Source organism: Myotis yumanensis, unplaced genomic scaffold (assembly GCF_028538775.1).
Source record: "Myotis yumanensis isolate MYYU_CA2020_CCGP unplaced genomic scaffold, mMyoYum1.0.hap1 SCAF_10, whole genome shotgun sequence".
Lineage (NCBI taxonomy): Eukaryota > Metazoa > Chordata > Mammalia > Chiroptera > Vespertilionidae > Myotis > Myotis yumanensis.
The window spans coordinates 76,344,872-76,365,856 of NW_027223761.1; the positions used below are offsets into that span (position 1 = coordinate 76,344,872).

General features: G+C 56.2%; 1 protein-coding gene across 2 annotated transcripts in view; it reads left to right on the top strand.

Moving 5' to 3' along the window:
* The window catches only part of DRD2 (dopamine receptor D2), a 61,857-nt gene extending 46,362 nt beyond the window's left edge, over positions 1 to 15,495 (top strand). The window contains exons 2-8 of one of the 2 annotated variants that reach the window (XM_070426940.1): positions 1,845 to 2,164; positions 7,290 to 7,399; positions 8,581 to 8,717; positions 9,910 to 10,100; positions 11,013 to 11,099; positions 12,579 to 12,906; positions 14,142 to 15,495. In XM_070426940.1, coding sequence (XP_070283041.1) covers positions 1,880 to 2,164; positions 7,290 to 7,399; positions 8,581 to 8,717; positions 9,910 to 10,100; positions 11,013 to 11,099; positions 12,579 to 12,906; positions 14,142 to 14,335 — 1,332 coding nt within the window. In that variant the 5' untranslated portion in view covers positions 1,845 to 1,879 and the 3' untranslated portion in view covers positions 14,336 to 15,495. The remainder of the gene's footprint in view (positions 1 to 1,844; positions 2,165 to 7,289; positions 7,400 to 8,580; positions 8,718 to 9,909; positions 10,101 to 11,012; positions 11,100 to 12,578; positions 12,907 to 14,141) is intronic. The other variant, XM_070426941.1, reaches the window with a different exon arrangement.
* The last annotated feature ends 5,490 nt before the right edge of the window (positions 15,496 to 20,985 follow it).

Sequence of the window (20,985 nt, forward strand, 5' to 3'; positions counted from 1 at the left end):
TCATCTTTTTGCTTGGTTTGGTTTTTAAAGTTAACATTCCTTGAGGATGGCATAAATGATTTCCATAGCACCTGGAAATCATGGTGCTTTGTGCGGAGTGCCTTGAAATACTGATAAATTTAATTCCATTGTGTGAAATAGGAACACTTTTGTTAGCAGGAAAGCCGACTCTATGATATGTGCATTATGTTTCAGTCACAACCGAAACACAGGCTGTCAAGCTCATCAGCCCTCCGACTGCCTCTGAGCCGATGCTCCCGTTCCTCAGGGACAGCACCGCAGGCGCCCAGACCCAGTGGGGAGAGGCAGAGTTATCCTCGGCAGCTCCCTCCCTGCTTGGCCCCAGTCCCCTCACCCACATCTACCCCGTGATCAAATGCCATGGCTCGGCCTCCAGGTTGGCTCCTGAAGCGGAACACTTCTCTGCAGTCTCATCCCCACTCCTTCACCTGGACCACCACCTCTCTTAGCTGAGTTATAGCCACACCTCCCTTCCCTCCACGCTCTCCTCTACATGCAGCAGCCCTGACCTCTAACGTACCACACAGCCCTCTGCACCTGACCTTTCAGGCTCCCACGCTGACAAGGCCAGGTCTGGCCCATGAATGGCCCTCAGTGTAATCTTCCCCCGTGTCACTGTCAGACCCTGTGCAGCCAACAGAATTACCTGCCATTTGGCACTGCGTTGTGTTCTCTCTGGCTGGAACATCTCCCCCACCCAGTTGCCTGGCTCAGTCCTCCTCCTACTTCATCTCAGATGACGCCTCTTTCAGGTCCTCTTTCCCCCCTGGGGTGGGGCACCCGTTCCTCAGTGCACATGTGCAGACCTATCATTTCTTGTTGGGGTTCCTGCAACAGCCTCCCAGCTGGTGTCCTGCCACCTTACTTGGCCCACCCTTCCATTCTCTACACAGCAGTCAGCATCTTCTCTCTGATCATGTTGTTTCCGCTGCCATTAGGTTCAAGTCTAAACCCCTTTAAGGCCCCTATAATATGACCTTAAGGCTCCCTATGATTCTGTTTGATCTCACCTATTACAACCTCTCCAGTTTAACTCATTCCAAGTCCCTCCATGCTTCAGCTAGTCCCAGTCTCTTTCTGGGCCTCCACCCTGATACCTGCTCTCTAGCTCTGTCCATTGACTCCTATGTCTGGACCCTCCCCTGACTCCCAACTCTATCTGGCTAATTCTTACACACCTTCAGGTGTCTGTTGAACATCGCTTCCTCTGGAAAGCCTTTGTTAAATCTCTAAACTAGGCTAGGTGTCTCTCCCCCATTCCATTTCCTAGAGCCGACCACTCACAGATTTAATTGTGTGATTAATTGGCCATTGTTTCTTTTAGACTGTGAGCTGGAAAGCCATGTACATTTTGCTCCTGCCTATGTCTCTAGCACTATGTAGAGCAATGCTCTGTAAATATTTACAGAAGCAAAGATGAAGAAATGCATATTTCTATTCCCACCATTAGAAGCTGAGACTCCTCACTAACTTGCCTTAGGCGTGTGCTGCATGGGCTGCACTTCATATATGTTTGTTGAATAAATGAATAATGAATGGCCAGCTCTTCTCAAGCTCATTTATGTTATACTTCTTCAAAAATTATATTGCTCATTTATTTTACCATCTTGAAGATGGTAAGCAGATGGTAAAGAACTTGTTAGCAGAGTAGTGGCAGCAGGCCACCATGTTTTAAGAAAATTGTTGGATACAAAAATTAACATTCTGAGGCTGGAGAGTTTCTCTATTAACTTCCAATGGTTGGTTTTAGCTCCAGAGTCCTCCCTGGGAGGCGGCCTGCTTTGGGAGGGCCTCCCGCTCACTCCCTGTGTCCATTTCTCCAGTCAGAGCCTGGCCACCCGGTGGCCCTGCTGCCCCAATGGATCCACTGAACCTGTCCTGGTACGATGACGACCTGGAGAGCCAGAACTGGAGCCGGCCCTTCAACGGGTCTGCGGGGAAGGCCGACAAGCCCCCCTACAACTACTATGCCACGCTGCTCACCCTGCTCATCTTCATCATCGTCTTTGGCAACGTGCTGGTGTGCATGGCCGTGTCCCGCGAGAAGGCACTGCAGACCACCACCAACTACCTGATCGTCAGCCTCGCCGTCGCTGACCTCCTCGTAGCCACGCTCGTCATGCCCTGGGTGGTCTACCTGGAGGTAGGTCTGGGCCCAGCCTCACTCAGCACCTTCTCCAGAGAACACCGTGCTGGGGCCGCCAGTCCAAGCTCCTCACTGCTTTCTACCCACAGGTTGCCTGGTGCTTTCTCAGATTGTCTCCTCTCCACTCTGGCCTCAGTTTCTCTCATGAAATGGGTAGATTTTCTTCTTAAAAATCCCAATTACCAGTTGCAGAGTCCTTACTAAGTGCCAGACCTTGTGTTAAGTCCTTTGTACACAGCGTTTTCCAATAGTTGTCCTCATTGCACCCCCGAGAGACCAAAGTATTATCACCATTCACAGAAGTCAGGTGGCCTCTTGGTGGGCCCAGCTGGCACTGTGTCTGGCCCCCAGAATGTTCATCGGCCCAGCTGGAAATGGGAGCCATTGAGGAGAACCCCCAAGGATAGACATGTTCCTGCTTCCAGGCCTGAACTCTCCATTCCTCTTTCCTGCTTCAAAAGTAGGGGCTGCTGCTCTCCTCCTCCCTTCCCTCTCTCCCAAGTTTAAGGCCTCTGGGAACTGTCTGCAGCCTCTTCCTTAGGAAGGACCAGTCGCCACTGCTCGGCCGGGACAGAGCCCAGCTCTGTGCCTCAGGACAGTGAGTGGGCAGCCGGCTGTGGTCCAGGCACCGTGCCAGGCATGTTCAGACCCAGACTCCACAAATACTCATGCTGGCCCTGGGAGCCGATGCTGCTCTTCTCACTTTGGAGAGGAAACAGAAGCTTTGAGAAGATGCCTGTCTTCACCCAGATCACACAGCAAAGGGAGGAGTGCTGATAAGTTCCCAAGTGGACCCACCTCCTGGTGGATGCTTTTCAGAGCTGGCGGGCAGATGTGGAAGGGCCTGGGGGCTGTGAGTGGGCACAAGCTGGGTCCTGCCCCTTTCTCCACCAGGGGTTCCGGGTGGAGTCTGGGTGCATAAGAGTCTGACCAGGCGGTCAGGAAAGAGCCAGTGCTGGCCATTCACATGCCCGAGCTGTTTCCTTCCGGCCCTGGGCTAGAGAGAGGAGTTACCTGTGCTGGGGGCAAGCCCTTCTTTCAAAGAAAACATGAGCCCTTGGCAGGTTTGAGGGAGAGGAGGACATCAGTAGAAGAAGCTGAGAGGGTGAGGGGAAGGAGGAGGCCGGTCAAAGTGTACTTCTCTCCCAGGGGCCCCTGCACTCCCTGTGGCCACCACACCATCATCCTTCAGCACAGTCCCAACAGGCTGGAGCTTCCTAAAGGGCCTGAGGGAGTGCTAAAGAAGAGCCCAAAGGAATCAAATGAAAGACAAAACAACACAGAAAGATAGAGATGCCACAGGCCAGGGTCATTCCTCCGTGACCCCAGTGTATGAGGCCCCCAGACTCTGCTCATCTGCGTCTGTAGCGGGTCCTATCCCCGAGGAGCCCTCCTTACTTCACAGACCTGTCCCCTCCTGCTCGCTCGGCCTCAGACCATCCGGGAAAATGGCCTCCCTGCGTGTCAGTCTCCCTGTCTATAGAGGGGCGATAATAATAGTATCTCTCTCAGCACTGTTTGAGAATCGGATGAATTACTACAGAAAAGGTGCTTATCCTGGAAGCGGCAAGTAACAAGCATTGTGTAAGAGTCAGCCGGGACAGTGGTATTCAAATGAAACGGCCATAGATATCAGCCCCTCCCCACAGAGGACCCACCAGTCCCAGGTGAGAGGCACCCTCTTCCCAGAGTGAGGTGTGCTCTGCCCGGGGCTATGGGCGTGCGCGCTGGGGCTTCAGACCCACCACCGCACCACACTCCACGGTAGGGCGAATCTCTACATGGGCTGTCCTGGAGCTCCTGGCAATCTCTGAGTCCCTGGACAGATATGTTGAACGTGCCTGCTCACCACTGTTTAAGGGAAAGCGCGGTGTTTCGGGGGGCAGGGTGGGGAATGGCATCTCAGAGTCTCCTCCAAAACAAGAGCTGGACAGGGAGCCCTACTCACAGGACACGGTCTCAGCTACTTAATTGTCTCTCGAGAACGTCCCAAGTAAAGTCTCACTCTATCCCAACATCCTGTCCAAGGATTCTTGCACCCACGTACTGCACCCTCTGTTGTCTGGAACTTTCCATCTCGCCCCATTCCCAGTGGCAGTAAATGCCTCCAGCAGCCTGCCGTGTCAGCATGTGTCTGATGTGGAACTGCCTGTGCCTCGTCTGTGTCACTCGGTGCATGGAAAGCACCCTGGGGTTGGAGTGGGAGGAGGACTAGGCTCCATCCCCGACGCGGCCGCTTTCCTGGAGGGCTCCCGAGGGACGGGAGCGGCTGCCTGCCCTGTCCCCTGGCCTCAGCCTCTGAGAGGGGTTCCCAGTGCGTGTGCAGGTGACATTGAGAAGGGAGCAGACTCAGATCGCAGAGTTGGTTAGTCACTCATCCAACATGTGTGAGCAATTCTATGTCCTACCCCTGCTCGGGGTCCAAAGCCCTGGCCTGCCATCAGCGAGGAGCATGAGGGCCGTTTCAGTGCAGTCTGGTGGACGTGACAATAGAGTGTCCCCATAGGAGATGTGGGAACGCCGCAGGGGCATATGACTTGGCGTGTGGGGACAAGAATGTGGTGCAGGAAGAAGGGATGCTGTCAGAGAATCGTCCAGGGGAGGGAGCGGGACCTGCACTCCAGGCAGAGAAGGAAGTGTGCAGCGCTGTGCGGGGCGGTGCTGGAGGCTTTGAGGTGTGGCAGCCATGTCATTAGCTTCAGAGGCTTGCTGTCACCTGCCACAGGTAGGAGTGTGCGTGTTTGGAACAGTGCCTGACACATAGTGAGTGCCTCATATGTGCTAGTCATTAGGATTTAGCCAGCCAGCTCAAGGCCCGTCCCTCAGGTCTCAGCTTCCTGTGAGCAGGAATCAGTGAGTGGTGGCCAACGGTGCAGAGAGGGGACATGGGGTCCGGTCCTCTCTCTCTACTAAATCACCAGGCGACTTTGGACGAGTGCATTTTCCTGTTGGACCCCAATCAGAACCTTTGCGATTAGAACCTTTCCTTTCACACTTGGTTGATTTAGTCGTTTTTACGTAATTGTCTCCTCTGTGGACAAGCCTGACAGGCCTCCCAACACAGCGTAGGAGAGAGCACAGGCTATGCCACCGAGGATCTGCATCTGCTCCCGGCTCCGCACCCAAGTGGTGAACTCAGCCCAGCTCCCTCCTCCATGACTGGACGGAAGCTACCCCTTTCCTAGGAGCCTTAAGAACAATTCATGAGCAAAGTACATGCCCTCAGTAGGTGTTCTAGAGACAATGGCTACCAACACATCCCCTGAGCGTCTGAGTCAGCTGCCCTGACTGCCTTCTTCGGCAGTTACTCCTGACACTGGGAGGAAGGCCGCCCTAGTTTCCTCCAGAGAGACCGGTGGGGGCGGGGGGCCCGAGCTCCGGGAGGCGGGGACTTGTCAGTCCTGTTCACCAGGGTCCCTGGAGTCCAGAGTCCAGCACAGAGCCTGGCACATGCTAAGGGTCTACAGGAAAGAAGGAAGTGGATGTGGAAGGTCCAGACTAGGTCCCAGGGACGTGAAAGCAGCCCTGAAATCCTAGTCCAGGAGAGGCTGCAGGTGGGGGGTGCGCACGTGGACTGGGGGGCCTGCAACTCTCCCAGCAATGCCAAAAGGTAGGCTCCGTTCATGCCAGGGAAGCCCTTCCATCCCCTCCTCCCCCTCAGGGCATTCAGCCCCTGCCCACCTGGTCAGTGCTGCATCTGAGGCACAAAGACCCCTGTGCCCAGACCTGGGAGGGGCCCTGGAACTCGCCCTCCAAGAGCCTGAGAGAAGGCAGTGCCACCAGAGGCTTCCTGTCTCCACACTCACAGCAGCTGCACTGCCCGGCACCGAGCTTAAATGCCAGCATTTGGTTTTCTGCCTGACAGCAGAGAAGAGGGCAGCGCGAAGAAGGAGCAGGGTTATAATTAGCCTGCTGCTCTGTGAGCACAGCGTGGGTACTGTCCTGCCCGTGTCACCGTCACCTGAGCGGGCTTCCCTGCTCCTCTTTTCTCCTGTTGGTAGAGGCCCAGGTACATCTCCTGTCCTGACTGCGCAGGGACGGGGAGGGGGCTGCTCCAGACTTCAAAGCCTGCTGTGTGAGCGTGGGACCTGCATATAAACAGAGGTGTGGGGTGTGGATGTACAGGGGGGTATGGTGTGTGTGTGTGTGTGTATGTGTGTGTGTGTATGTGTGTGTGTTTGTGGGTGTGTGTAAGGGGGGGTATGAGTGTGTGCGGTGGGGGCAGGGGAGGGAGGCAAAGTGCTCCTGCGAGTAGCTGGACTCTTCCTATCCCATCATTCCAAGGCTATATCCTTACAGCCCCTCCCCAGCCCACTCCGGGGTTCCTGACAGCCTAGCCCAGACTTCCCTTCCTTCATTCTCCAGGTATAACAAGGAGCAGAAATGTCGTCCCTGTTTCACCAGGACATTGTCTTTGCCATTGATACTAGCAGACACTTATCGGGCCCCTACCCTGCACCACACACCATTGTGGGCACTGAAGGAGCCACCTGGTCCCCCAGATACATGGGCCAGAGCAGGACCAGATGCTAAGCTGAGTGACCTGGGCAAGTCACTCCCCTTTTCTGAGGCTTGGTCTCCTTGTTGGTAAAATGGGGGTCGCAGGTGATCACACAAATGATTTACAGATAGAAAGTTGAAGCGCCCTAACCAGTTTGGCTCAGTGGATAGAGCATCGGCCTGCGGACTGAAGGGCCCCAGGTTCCATTCCGGTCAAGGGCATGTACCTTGGCTTCGGGCACATCCCTAGTAGGGGGTGTGCAGGAGGCCGCTGATCGATGTTTCTAACTCTCTATCCCTCTCCCTTCCTCTCTGTAAAAAATCAATAAAATATATATTTTTTAAAAAGTTGAAGCACTCAGTGTAGGTTGGTCATCTTTCTTCTAGCATAGTTCTTGGCACAAAGAGACTTTATGTGTCTAGGAGAGGGGCCAGGGCCAAGGGCTTTGGACATCATGGGCATGACTCCCTTTGTTGCCCCTCTTCCTGCCCACATCCCAGGCAGAGACTACAGAACCCCCAGCTGCTGTCTGTGCCGTGGCCTGGCCTCCCCCAGGAGAGCCGGCTACCGAGCCTGAGTGAATATCCCTCTTCTGTCACCATCATGTTGCTTTGTCCGCAGGTGGTGGGTGAGTGGAGATTCAGCAGGATTCACTGTGACATCTTTGTCACTCTGGACGTCATGATGTGCACAGCAAGCATCCTGAACCTGTGTGCCATCAGCATCGACAGGTGAGCCTAGGCCTTCAGAGTCAGGCTCTGTCTATGACGCCATGTGGCTGGCTTTGTGCCTGTGTCAGTGTGTTTGTGTGCATGTGTGCCTATGTGTATATGTGTGTATATACACACAAGCACATATGTGTAGGTGCATGCGTGTGTGGCTAGGAAAGTACGTCTTATGGACAGTGATGCTGCTAAGACTACAGCCTGGTACATGGGAGGAAGCAGTTGATTCTGACTGGAGCCCCAGTTCTATTACTTTCTACTTGAGTGACCTTGGGCGGATTATGGAGGTTCTCGGGATGCTACTTTCATTGTCCAGACACAAGGATGACGATGCCTACCCATTGAAGGTCTGGTGTCTGCTTATGCATTTATGTCCAGCACAGGGCACGTGCCCAGGGGGCCCAGGCTCTGCTCACCTTGCTGAGCTGTATCTGTGGAGCCTTTCACTGATTCGTGCACACAGGCCACATGGGCTCCCAAAGGCCCCGCCCCTACTCCCTTTGGAAGATGAAACGAGCTAATTCCTCTACCCAGCACTTCCTGTACTGGGTAGAGGAATATGAAGGTTCATACATGATTCCTGTTGTTATTGTTTCTGCTGAATGGGCTTAACCCTTGCTCTAGGGCAGTGGTCGGCAAACTCATTAGTCAACAGAGCCAAATATGAACAGTACAACGATTGAAATTTCTTTTGAGAGCCAAATTGTTTAAACTTAAACTATATAGGTAGGTACATTGTTATTAGCTTAATTAGGGTACTCCTAGGGCTTAGGAAGAGCCACACTCAAGGGGCCAAAGAGCTGCATGTGGCTTGTGAGCCGCAGTTTGCCAACCACGGCTCTAGGGTTCTGGCTACCAGTCCATCAACAAACACTTCCACCTCTAGTGGGCTCAGCACAGGTGGAGTAGGTGGGGTTTCAAAGGCACAAAGACCCAGGCCATGAGATCCAAGTGGCGGGACTGGGGTAAAATATAGCCCAGGATTAATGGTAGCCAGTTAGTCATCAAGCAGTCAGTTGGACAGCAACATTGTCCTCGCTGTCTGAACTGGGGACAAGAAGGAGGATTGATTTTAGAGCAAACAGGTGGGCTTCATGGAGGGGGACCAGTTGTCCACCCCCAAAGAGTGGGTGTCTCTGGTTGTGCATGTTGTGTAGTGAGGGGTCCGCCCCCTGGTTCACTTGCAGGTACACGGCTGTGGCCATGCCCATGCTCTACAATACGCGCTACAGCTCCAAACGCAGAGTCACTGTCATGATTGCCATCGTCTGGGTCCTGTCCTTCACCATCTCCTGTCCGATGCTCTTTGGACTCAACAACACAGGTGAGCCCTGCCTCTGCCTGCCAAGGGCTCAGCTGGCCTCAGTGCAGGATCCCGTGGGAGCTGAGTCCCCCGCACAGATGTGATGGAGACCCATGGGGGCCTGATTGCCGCTCTGGACTAAGGCCAGGGTGGGCCTCCTGGGCCAAGCCTGACTCCATGTGCTTCCTGTTTGGGCCAGAAAGGAGTAATGAATGGCCTGGGGCACAATGGAGTTGGGTGAGGGGTCGGAATAATGATTCAGGAGGATGTCTGGCCATTTTCAACTTTGTTTATTAGACATAAGCAGGACAGGTTGCCTCACAGACTGCATGTGTGTTCCTGTTGTGTGTGTGCGCACACTTGGGGAGGCTACTGGGCCTCATCGCTCCTGGTGATGGTATTTGTGTAGTGAGGCTGCAGCCCCAGGGCCAGCTGAGCTCAGGCCAGGCCTCGGCCCCCTGGGGCAGGAAAGGTAGAAACAAGCTGGAGGCTGGCACACCATGGCCTGCCCTTCGCGAGGCAGCTGGAGCATCTCAGGCAGAAGAGGCCCCGTGCCTGCCTGCCGGTGTGGCCTCGAGCTCACTGTCATCAGGGAGGCAAGAGCAATGCGGGGGTGCCTGTGGAGACCACTGCAGGGCAATAGTGCACAATGAAGCCGTGAAACGTTGGTACAAAGCTAACTCTTGTGGGAATTGCAAGAAGCGGGAACAGGCCTCAATATGCTCGGATTAATCTGGAGAGGCCCTGAGATAGCGGACAGACATCTACTAGACCTGGAGGGAGCTTGGGGACACAGGTGAGTTCAGCAAACAGAACCCAGGGACCTTGCCCCTAAAATTAAAAGGTTCCAGACCTCCCCCCAGCATACAGGAAAGGCTAAAATAATAGCTTACTCTCTTAAAATAAATTTCTTTGAAAATTTTTCCCAAACATCCTGGCTCCACTTGTGTGCTCATAGGTGGCAGAACTAATGCCGGTGTAGTAAGGGAATATTAATGGAAAAACTTGGAAGCGGTCGGTCACAGCTTAGCTTTTTGCTTACAGTTGTTTAATACTCTGACTTAGGCTGTGCATTTACTTGCATCTAGCCCTTCCAGGCCACCGTAGAAGTCTAGTATAGTCTCTGCACCTGTGCCCTGCCCCTTTGGTGGAGGGGCCACGCTCTGGCCCCTGGGCCTGCTGACCCACCCTCCTGGTGCTCTCCCTCCTCCAGAACAGAGCGAGTGCATCATCGCCAACCCCGCCTTCGTGGTCTACTCCTCCGTCGTCTCCTTCTACGTGCCCTTCATCGTCACCCTGCTGGTCTACATCAAGATCTACATAGTCCTCCGGAGGCGCCGGAAGCGGGTCAACACCAAGCGCAGCAGCCGGGCTTTCAGGGCCAACCTGAAGGCCCCACTCAAGGTCCCAAGATCCCCCTCCCCTCCAAGGTCCCCACTTAACCATCACTGAGGTGGGTCATCTAGTGCTCAGTGGGGACCTGAGACACTGCAGCAGGAGGGAGTCCAGGATGGGGAGCTCCGAGCAGGCTTGGACCTCAGTGAAAGGACTTGGATCTCCAGGAGTGGGAGGTGGGAGGGTGGAGAGGATGACCTGGGAGAAGTCGTTGCTTGGAGATCTTTATGTGAACACAGCAGTCCTTGGCACCCTCCTGGGCTCCTCTCCTCCTCTTTTCTTCACTTCTCCTTTCCTCACTCTGATCCCTCTGTCTCCCTTTCCCTCCCTCGGATATCTCCATCCCATCTCCTTACTTCCCACACTCTCCCTCCTCCCTTCTGCACACAACTCCTCCTTCCTCCCCTGCTGTTGCCTACTTCTCCACTCTGTCTCCCTCTAACCGCCCTTCCCCCATTTCTTGTGAATTCTCTCTGCTCAGCCCTCCCTGAGGAAGACAGTATGTGGGCATGGAAGGAACAGAGCTTTGGGGTTAGACACATCAGGTTCAAATCCTGGCACTGCCACTTTTGTTGAGTGACTTTGGGTAACTTGCTTAACTTCTCTAAGCCTCCGTTTCCTCATCTGTCAAATGGGACTCATAATACCGACCTCACAGGGATGTCTTGAGGATTCAGTGAGAGAGATGTGAGCCTGCCTAGCATGGCGCCAGACCCTTGGCAGGTGCTCCATAAAAGTCAGGGCTCGTTTGTCCCCCGTCCTGCCCACCTCTTGCCTCCTGACTTTGATTGCTTCTTCAGGCCCCTAGCCTCCTGCTCCCTGCCCTCCTCTGAGCCCCTGTGCCCAGCCTGACTACCCAGCACTGGGTCTCTGTGCCCGCCCTCCTCCCCGTGATGACCAGTGTGCTGGCTCACTCCACAGGGCAGCTGCACTCACCCCGAGGACATGAAACTCTGCACCGTTATCATGAAGTCTAATGGCAGTTTCCCTGTGAACAGGCGAAGATTGGTAAGTGTTTAGGCCAGAGCCCACAGCCAAGTCTGCCCACCTCTAGGGAAATCCACCTGCCATGATTCTCAGAAACCTCCCCAACTGCTCAAAGGGATAAGCACCTCCTTGGCTCCCTCAAGGAAGGAGGCCCGACTCACCACACACACCTCACTACAGGCATGGGCAGGGCAGCTCAAGTCTGCAAGGCCCAGAGAGGTCTCCTAACACAAGAAAATGTTTGGGAGAAAGAACTTGGCCTTAATAACAAGATAATAACAATAATAATGGCTATTGTCATTCATTGAACACCTACCATATTCCTATTATCTCATCAAATCCTCACAGCAATCCTGGGAGGTAAGTCTTATTGGTCACGTCCACCTCCTTTTTGCAGAAGAGGAAACAGAGGCTCAGAGAGGTTGGGTAACTCCCCAAAGCTGAGTAGTTAGTGAGAGAGCACATAACCGAACCCAGACTCCTGTGACTCTAAAATCCACACCTCTGCTGTGCTTTGCACTTGCGTGAGCTGCCCAGGTTCTGGGGCTGGAGGTTGGGCGGGCGCTGGGGGAGGAGGTAGCAATAGGGCTGGTGTGAAATGCGACCTCTAAGGAGAGCACAGAGGTGCAGAATCACAGCAAACCCCAGTGGTAGTGGCACCAGGGTCCAAGCAGCAGGTGTCTCCTTCCCCGGGTGGTCCAGGGAACCCACCGAGGGCCACACGTGGAGTCCAGGCCAGGTGTCCTCAGGGAGCAGGGCCCCCACCATTTACCTGCACAGCAAGAGCAGGCTCAGAGGAGCCATTTAGGAGGGACTCAGGATGGGGCCAAGGTAGTGTCCCAGGTATACCACCTGGGCATACAGAGAGGCTGCATTTCAGCAGTTCAGGCTGAGAACCTGAGGCCTAGAACAACGGAACCTAAGGGAGAACCTGGGAGGCCCTCCAGACCAGACCAGCAGGGAGGGTATGGGGGCTCAAGAGAAATGGAGCCATGTGAGTGCTGCTGCAGGTGCTGCAGGTGAGCCTGCAGGGAGAACAGCAGTGCCCTCTATGCAGTTTGAGCATGAGCTCCTGGGGGCAGGCCCTGGACAGCAATTTATCCCCAGCAGCTAGCTCAGCACCCTGCACTTAGCTGGCGCTCAGTAAATATTGCTCAGTGAATAAAAGAGAAGTGCCTGGGTAGTAACCCCACCCCAGATGGTTATGGGGTTACCGAGGACACATAAGGATTGCTCTGGGATAGGGGCCCAGATGACCGCACAGGCAGGTCTGCTGTGGGTCCTGGGACCTGTACCCAGACAGCCCTGCTTCTGAGTGATTGTCCTTCTTGCCTTTCTGTGACCTGTGGTGTTGGCAGACATCTGAAGAGGGAGGTAGGGAAGAGCCAGGAGGCCTGTCGAGGCCAGGTGGGGCCAGGTAGGGCCAGGTAGGTCAGGTGCGGCTGGGTAGCTTCTGCTTGAGACTTGCCTAGCTTTACCCGAGCTCTCTGCCCGGTGCAGGAGGCTGCGCGCCGAGCCCAGGAGCTGGAGATGGAGATGCTCTCCAGCACCAGCCCACCTGAGAGGACCCGGTACAGCCCCATCCCGCCCAGCCACCACCAGCTGACCCTCCCCGACGCATCCCACCACAGCCTCCACGGCACTCCTGACAGCTCCGCCAAACCCGAGAAGAATGGGCATGCCAAAGACCACCCCAAGATTGCCAAGATCTTTGAGATCCAGTCCATGCCCAATGGCAAAACCCGGACCTCGCTTAAGACCCTGAGCCGCAGGAAGCTCTCGCAGCAGAAGGAGAGGAAAGCCACCCAGATGCTGGCCATCGTGCTTGGTGAGTCGGCCCTGCTGCTGGCCACACCCAGCTCTGCCCAGCCCTGGCCGAGGGAGGGGCTCCTTACTGCAGGTTCCATTACCTGCCACCCTCTTCCCAGCCAGCATTGGCGAGTCGTGGGACTGGCACTTTCTCAGGCCCAGGCCAAGCCTGTGGATGAATCCTATTAGGTAGACTCCATAATTATGCTCAGCTTACAGACGGGGCAATTGAGGTTCAGGATGGTCCTATAAGTTGACCAACGAGGACCCGCAATTAAACTTAGGGAGTCTGACTCAAGAGCATGTGAACTTGACCAGTCTACCATCATAACCCAGAACCTCATAACCCCGGCAAGCCACTTCCCCTCTAGTCCCATCAGTCGAGTAGATTACTTCTCAAGGCTGTGTGGTCATCAATGGTAGATGGTGGGGAAAGCTGTTTATAAACGGTGCAACAGAGCACACAGGCGTTATCATCATGATCTTTATTAATATTGCTATTCCTGAGGAATTAGGGAACTCAGGCCCCCTGAGCTTAACCAAGACCCTAAGGGACCAGAGTTGTAAATAATTTAAAAAAGGGATGTGAGAGCCCGATCCGAACGAGGGCATGGCTGTCAGCGGGTCCTGCCCGCAAGGCAATGCTTTCAAATGAAAGTCCCTTAGAAAACCAGATGCTAAAGGTCAGAAATCTGGGCGGGACTGATGTGGGTGGCTGGGAACAGGAAGGACTGATGTGACCCTGTCCTCCAGGTAGCACCCGGCTAGTGTGTGCCACCTCCACGCCCACCCGGGTAGTGTGTGCCACCTCCACGCCCACCCGGGTAGTGTGTGCCACCTCCACGCCCACCCGGGTAGTGTGTGCCACCTCCACGCCCACCGACAGCTCTGAGATGTGCGTGGGGCAGGTGTGACTATCCCCGTTTCACAAATGAGGGCACAGGGTCACAGCAGGTCGATCGTGCCGCTGGGAGCAACTGAGCAGGGTTCAAGCTGGACCCTCTGCTCCAGTCCACAGGGTCTCTGCCTGCAGTCCTGCCCTCACAGGCACCTCTCCCTCTCAGGGGCCCCCAATGTCCCAGCAAAGCATCCTGTGCACACGATGCCTTGACACCCAGGATCCCACCCAAGCAAGTCGGCAGAGTGGGTGGGACGGACATCGGTCTGGGCTGGGGCCTGCAGCATGCAATCCAGGGGCCCTCCCAGCCAGCTTCCCCCTGCCCTGGGCCAGCCTGACCCCACCCTCTCCCCCAGGCGTGTTCATCATCTGCTGGCTGCCCTTCTTCATCACACACATCCTGAACATTCACTGTGACTGCAACATCCCACCTGTCCTGTACAGCGCCTTCACGTGGCTGGGCTACGTCAACAGCGCCGTGAACCCCATCATCTACACGACCTTTAACATCGAGTTCCGCAAGGCCTTCATGAAGCTCCTGCACTGCTGACCCGCTGCCCACCTCCCTGCCAGGCGCCGGCCGCAGTCCCTAGGAGCCCTGGGCGGGAGGGTGTGGGGTGAACTTCCCTTTGCCTGGCAGGCCCTGTAGTGTTAGCTTGACACCGCGCCCCACACCGTCGGAATACCCTCACTCTGCCAGGGCAGTGTAGAGAGCCAGGCGTGGTGCCAGCCCTTGGGCTGGACCCGGTGGCTCAGGGGCAGCTCTCAGAGCTCCCGTCCCACTTCCAGACCCTTCTCTTTGGCACCAAAGACAGGGCAGCCTGCTCTGGCCTTTCTCGGGAGCTGGTGTTGCAGGGGCCAGAGTCAGGCTCGAGGCTGCGCCCTCTGCTGGGCTCAGCCTGGTCCCCACAGGTTTGTGCTGGAGGGGACGGTAGGGAGACATGGACGCTTCATAGCCCACGAGGCCCACACCGGGGCTCTTGCCAAGGCCCCAGCTAACCTCCTTCTGGGGAGACCCATGTAAATAACAGACCACAGAATGAACCCCAGGGAAGCCCAAGCCAAAAGTCTTCACTCTCCCACCCGACAGGAGCCTCTACTTCCCTCAGAGACCACCCCTCAGCTCACCCTGCCGCCTCCTGACGGACTCAGGTGAACTTCTTGTAGCAAATGTTAGGCCAGCCTGGGGCAGGGGGTGAAGATGGCTGGGACTATGTCTGGGGCCTGGATGGGGGTGTCTGAGGTTCTTTGGGGGCTGCCTCCTGCCATACTATGCCACAAATCCACTTCCTTTTTCCTTAGCCTCTTTTCTTTTCCCTCTCCCTTCCCTCCCACTGCCGGGGCCTCGGAGGAGCCCTGCTGAGGGAGGAGCCCTGGCCTGGCCCTCCTGAGGGAGGATGGGAAGCTGCAGTTGGGGGAGTCCCCAGCCCCAGGCTCTGTAACATCACTACACATGCTCCACACCAATAAAACTTTGACAAGTCACCTGGCGGCCCCTTGGGGACGGACACGGTGCCAATGGGCACGGTGCCACCTTGTCCTTCGCCTCAGAGGCAGCCAAGCCCCGTGTCTGTGCAGGGAGGGTGGAGAGGCACCCTGCACACCCTCCAGGAAAGGGCAGGGGAAAGAAGAAAGGAAGAGGCCCCTGGAGGACCAGGGAGATGTGTGTGCCTGTGTCTCCCCTCCTCCCGCCTTCTCCTCTCAAGCCGCTGAGTGCTCTCCGTCCTGCTACTGGGGGGCCCTGACCCTCAGTCGTCAACCAAGATGAAGGCAAGAACATTTCCCGTGGGAATCCCAAGCACACCGTGGGCTCCCCTAACCGCCAGAGTGACAGGGGCTGCCAGAGGGAAGCCAGGCTGTCCCCACATCCCGCTCCCCCGCTCCAGGGCCCAGCACCCCTGAAGGACCGATCCTCAGCCCTCTCGCCCCCCAGGGCAGAGGCTCTGGGGAGAAGGTGGCCTTCGCGGTGCCACTGTGCTGTCTGTCTGCCCCTTGCCCATCTTCCGTGTCACCTTAGGGCCCTGTTTAGGGCAAGTTCAGGAAGCAGGGAGGCCCTGAAGGGCGTGGCCTGGTCCCTCCCCTCTGCCTCCAATCCAATCACAGCTCCGAGCCTTCTGGGGCCATGACCCGGCAAGAGAAACAACCCCGTGAAGGAGAAATATTCTCAACTTCTTGAGAATAACAGCAGTGATGACAAACAAGGAGCTGGCACCCACGGCCCAGCTCGGGAGCTGTCAGGGCATAATTTGCATGCGAAATGCAATATTTTTAGCACCGAAGTTCGGAACACTTAACTTGCCCTGAACACTTAATGATGGACTGGGATCTTCTTGAACCTGAACGTGGCCCTGAGCTCTGGGAGAGGCTCCTGTCCCCAGGGGCACCCGGATCCCAGAGGTGGGCAAAACAGTCCCTCATCTTGCTGGGAGTTCGATAACCCAGTGCCCACCTTCTGGGGGAGGCACCAGACCCCCAAGGGGGCTAGAAGCGCCAAGGGCCTGTCAGCTGCTGACACCCACACCATAGCCAACACACCCACAGCACACGCTCACCCACACCACACACTCAGTCTGCAAAAGGTCTTGACCTGGATGGAGATTAAAAGCTCATCTTGTCATTAGAAATCTTATGAGATCATATGGGTTTATCAGATGTGGTTATTGGAAAAGATGACAAAGGGAGGGAGAGAGGAAAATGGGAAGGAAGGAAGGAAGGAAGGAAGGGAGGGAGGAAATAAGGAAGGGAGAGAAGGAGGAAAGCACTGAGAGAAGGAGAGGGGTGGGGGGCCGCCTCAGAGCAGCTCGGAGGGGCTGTGGCAGGGAGGAGAGGGGAATAGGGCAGGCATGGGCGGGAGGAGGGACGGGAAAGTGCCTACAGCTGTCATGCAGCTTCAAGTCTCTGCCAGACAGCAGATTGACAGCTAGAGTGGGCAGGGGGCGGGCTGAACCCCACCCCTTACCCCCTCAGTACTTCAGGGGCAAAGGAATGAATGTGGGGCCCAGGAACGCCAAGGTGGAAGGGGGTGGCCCAGGTTCTGGCTCTTTCCCAGGAGGCCCTGACATGGCCCCTTTGCCTTGACAGCAAGGGCGGAAAGGGAGCCAGAGGCTGGGCAGGCTACCGACCTCTGACTCTCTCTTCTCTCTGCTTTCCCCTGTGCCTGTCTTTTTTTGTAGAATGACTTTTAGTCAAAGAAGCATCCATCTGCCTTGATGGCAGGTGCAGCCCCACCACCTCCCCAAGAGCACGGCAAGGAGGCGCTCCTAAGGAGCAGGCCTCTCTGCTCAGATGCGCCGGGGCATCCTCGTGTGTCCTCTCAGGTGCCCGCACGTGGCTGCGAGTCTTCAAAGCTTCGGCCCTTATTCTTCCCCTGGGGGGTCCTGAGGAGTCTGGTGGCCATGGTCTGGGGAGATGTCCTGGGCATTGAGAAGGCAAATAGTGCAGAAAAAACTCTATCCCTTCATCCATCCATCCATCCACCCAGCTGTTGTCTTAGCGAATGTTTATTGAGCCACTGTTGTGCTCCAGGCCCTGAGCAAGGTGCTGAGAATAAAATGGTGAAGAAGGTGGACAGGGTCCCTGCCTTCTCGAAGCTCACGGGACAGTGGACAATGGGCATGAATCACAAGGTAATGGCCAGAGCTCCACATCCCCGGGCAGAGCTCTGGCTGGGTGTGGAGACGCGCACCAGGGCACCGTTTACCGAGTGGCGACGATGCCGTGGGATGCAGCAGCCCCAGTGGGCCTTGGCCTGGAGCAAGGAGGTAGGGAATTGGAGGACTTCCTGAATGGCAGATCAGGAGGCCCACGAGAGAAGCGACTGCTGACCCTGCTTTTGGGGGCCTGCGGACAGAGGCAGCCAATTGCCAGCAACCAGAATGTGAGGACTGGCCGGCCTTGGGGACATTGGAAATGTGCCCACCTCTCTGATCCCTTCCCATATCACCCCTGTCCCAGGGATGCCTTGCACAGCCTGTGGCCCACCGCTGCCCTGCCCTTCCAGCCCTAGGGCCCAGGCTGTGTCTGTGGCTTTGACTCCCATCTAGGCAGGGCCATAGGGGGCCTGGCCCCACGTGATCCCTGTCCTCACACCCCCAGGGGACGGTCCATATACTCCTGGGGTAGAGGGTGGTGGCCTGGGTGGCAGGCTGGCCTTTGAACCCAGTCTTCTGACTATTGTCTTACATTGTCCGTTCCACCCACTTCCTGACCAGCCCTGAGCAAAGTGGGAGGAGGCTTGTATGGACAGAGCATTTTTAAAAAGGGAGGGAGAGAAAGAAACCCATTCCGGACTAGGCTTTCAGGGGCCATCCTTGGGGTGCCTGTGACTAGCTGCTACAGCAAATGAGTGTGTGTGGGGGGGGGGTGCTTGGCAGGGACACAGCGTCTAGTGTGGCTTCAGCAGCCAGAGGTGAGTCAGGGCACCCGTTCCTGAAGGTCTCTGCCAACCAGCTGCCCTGGCTCTGGTCCTGGAGTTCCGGGGAAGCAGAAGCTGGTGGTGAGAGAGCAGACCATCTTCGAGGGGGGTCCCACCCTGGCTTTTTAGGCATCTGGGTCAGGGGAGAAGGGGGTGTGTGATAAGAACACTTTGCCACTCCCTCTCCTACCCCAGTTCTGCCTTAAAGCTGGTGTGAGCTTCGGGCAGAGCATGCGGTCTGGAGGGCGGCGGGAGGGACCGCACATCCACCAGCAACGCTGCAGGGCCCCGACCTTTGTGTGGGCTCACTCCCGTCTGCACCCCTGGCTTCTGTCCTGAGACCTGGAGGTGTGTGTGGGGCCGGAGCGAGGGAGGCAGCCTACCTGGCATCTGGGGGCAGCTGCTGCTGGTGAAGTGAGGGACGGGTCAGGTACGGGGAGGGGCTGGGATTTGGTAGGGACAAAGATCTGGCAGCAGACCTGGGTTTTTCTGATGAGGCTCAACTCCAAACATTCTGCTCTGTCTGCCCCGTGAGATCGTGGTCTTCGGAGGCCGGGCTCCGGGCCCCGTCCAGGGCTGGGAAAGCCTGAGGTGGGCAAGAGAGGGTGGAAACTGCCGGGAGGAGACACGTGCCAGGTCTAGTGCTGCTCTGTGACCCCGAGCCCGAAACGCCGACCTGACCCAGCCCTGCTCCGCACCCAAGCGCAGGGTCCACCCCTCCCACAGCTTCTGTACTGCGGTGGACAACAGGAGGTTTACAGTGTGAGTACTTGAAACACAGGGTTTATTCTTGTATTATTATTTACTAATTATTGTATTATTTCCCATAGAAACAATTGTACGCCTATTTTTGCCCACCCCTGTATTATCTTCCTGCCCTTCTGCAGCCAGGCTGAGCCCTCACTGCTCTGCCCGGCTGAAGGCCGAGTAGGGACCAACACCAGCCCTGGCCCTGCCCTCCATGGTGGATGCAGACATGGCTCCCCTGCTTTGCTAACACTAACCCCACTCGCTGGCTCGCAGAGCTCAGGCTAATCCCATCTATGGATGGTCGTTGAGGCTGCGTGGCAGAGGGCACGGCCCACAGTGGGGCTCCCTGCTCTGCAGCTGGCCTGATGCGCCTTGAGGTGTGTCCCAGGCGGTGTCAGCGCTGCCCTGCAGCACGTTGCCCTGCAGCACGCTGCCCCTTCCTCTCCGGGGTGGGACAGCAACAGAAAATAGCAGTGGCTCCTCTGAGCATCCGCCAAAAGGCTCCCAAAGGCTGGCTTGTCGGCGCCCTCCTCCAAGAGAAAAGTTCCTCTGACTTGGGAGAAACTGCAAGAAGCGAACATGTTGAGTGCTTGCTAACTGCTCCCCCTTCCGACCCACAAGGCATCTGATTCTCCTGTGACCACCACCAGTGAGATAAGCAGCTGGCTGTGGCTGTGCACCAGGCTCAGAAAGTTCCAGCAACTTGAGGTCACCACTAGCAGGTGGCACAGCAGGACTGGCATCCAGGTCCACCTGTCTTCAAAGCCTGTATCTCCCCACTTCCCAGGCCCCCAGAGCTTCCCTCCCCGGCCTCAGTCCAGCTTAGCCACTACCCTCTGTCCCTTACTTTACAGCAACAACCCCGCAGCCGTAATCGGAGTCAGTAGGCCTGGATGGCACACCTAGAGGGCTGGGATGCAGAAATAAACACGGGCAGGGATGTGCTCATCCCGAGAGGGAAGGCGCTCTCTGCACCTCACTACCGGGGGTGGGGGAGCGTAGATACAGAGTGACCCTCTCTAGCCAGCAGTCAGCGAAGGCTTCCTGGGTGGGGATAGGCATGTTGGATCTTGAAGAGAATGGACTGCACTGTGGATGCTTACATTTAACTCACTGAAGTGGAAAATGTGCTCCTTCAGTTGCACCAGCCACATTTCAAATGCTCACAGCAGCACGCGGACCTGGTGGCTGCCTCTTGAACAGCCTCAGACAGAGAGCGTTTCCATCCTCCCAGGAAGTTCTGTGGGGCAGGCTGGTGTACAATAACTCCTAGGCTAGGAGTTTAGGTTCCTTCCCCTAATGGGAGGGAGGAAGGGCGAGGAGCAGGCTGGCGGAGGGCGAGGGAATGCTCAGTCTGGGCCACGGCGAGCTTACAAGGTTAATGGCACATCCAAGTGGAGGTTGAGGCGTTCCTATCCTCCTCAACCCCAGCCTCCCTAAACGGTTTGCAATTCAACTGGACACCCTCTCCTGGGGAGTTTCAAGGGCCTCACTGACATCCAATCCTAAACATCCCTAGGAAACTGCCAGAAGGCAGCCGTTGAAGTGGGTGCAGGGTGGATGCTATGTGGGTCTGTGTCTGGACTCAAGGTGGATGCTGGGTCTGCCTGGAAAGGGGTGGCTGGAAAGAGACAAGAAGGTGCTAGCAGGCGATGAAGGGCTGTGCTGGCCGGAGCCTGTCTAAAACCCCCAGCTCCGTTATCTCTTGGAGGAAGGAAGTAGAGGAAGCAGGGTTCTTAGGACCTCAACCTGGACCCTGGGATCCTCAGAGTTGAAATGATTCCTAGAGATAGGCTTGTCCGAACCTCATGAGATCCCTGCCATCCATAGGGCAAGAAGTGCAAAAGGATGACCTAACTCTTCTAACTCCTTTCTTTCAAGGTTTTTCCTCAAACCCTTTCCAATAGAGTAAGACAGACACCATTGTTCCTCTGCGGCTCTCTCCTGACCACTCCCGGGGATCAATCTGGGCTCCCCTGGCGTGAATATGTGGCCCACATCCCTTCTTTCGTTAACTCCCAGCCCTCGACTTGGAG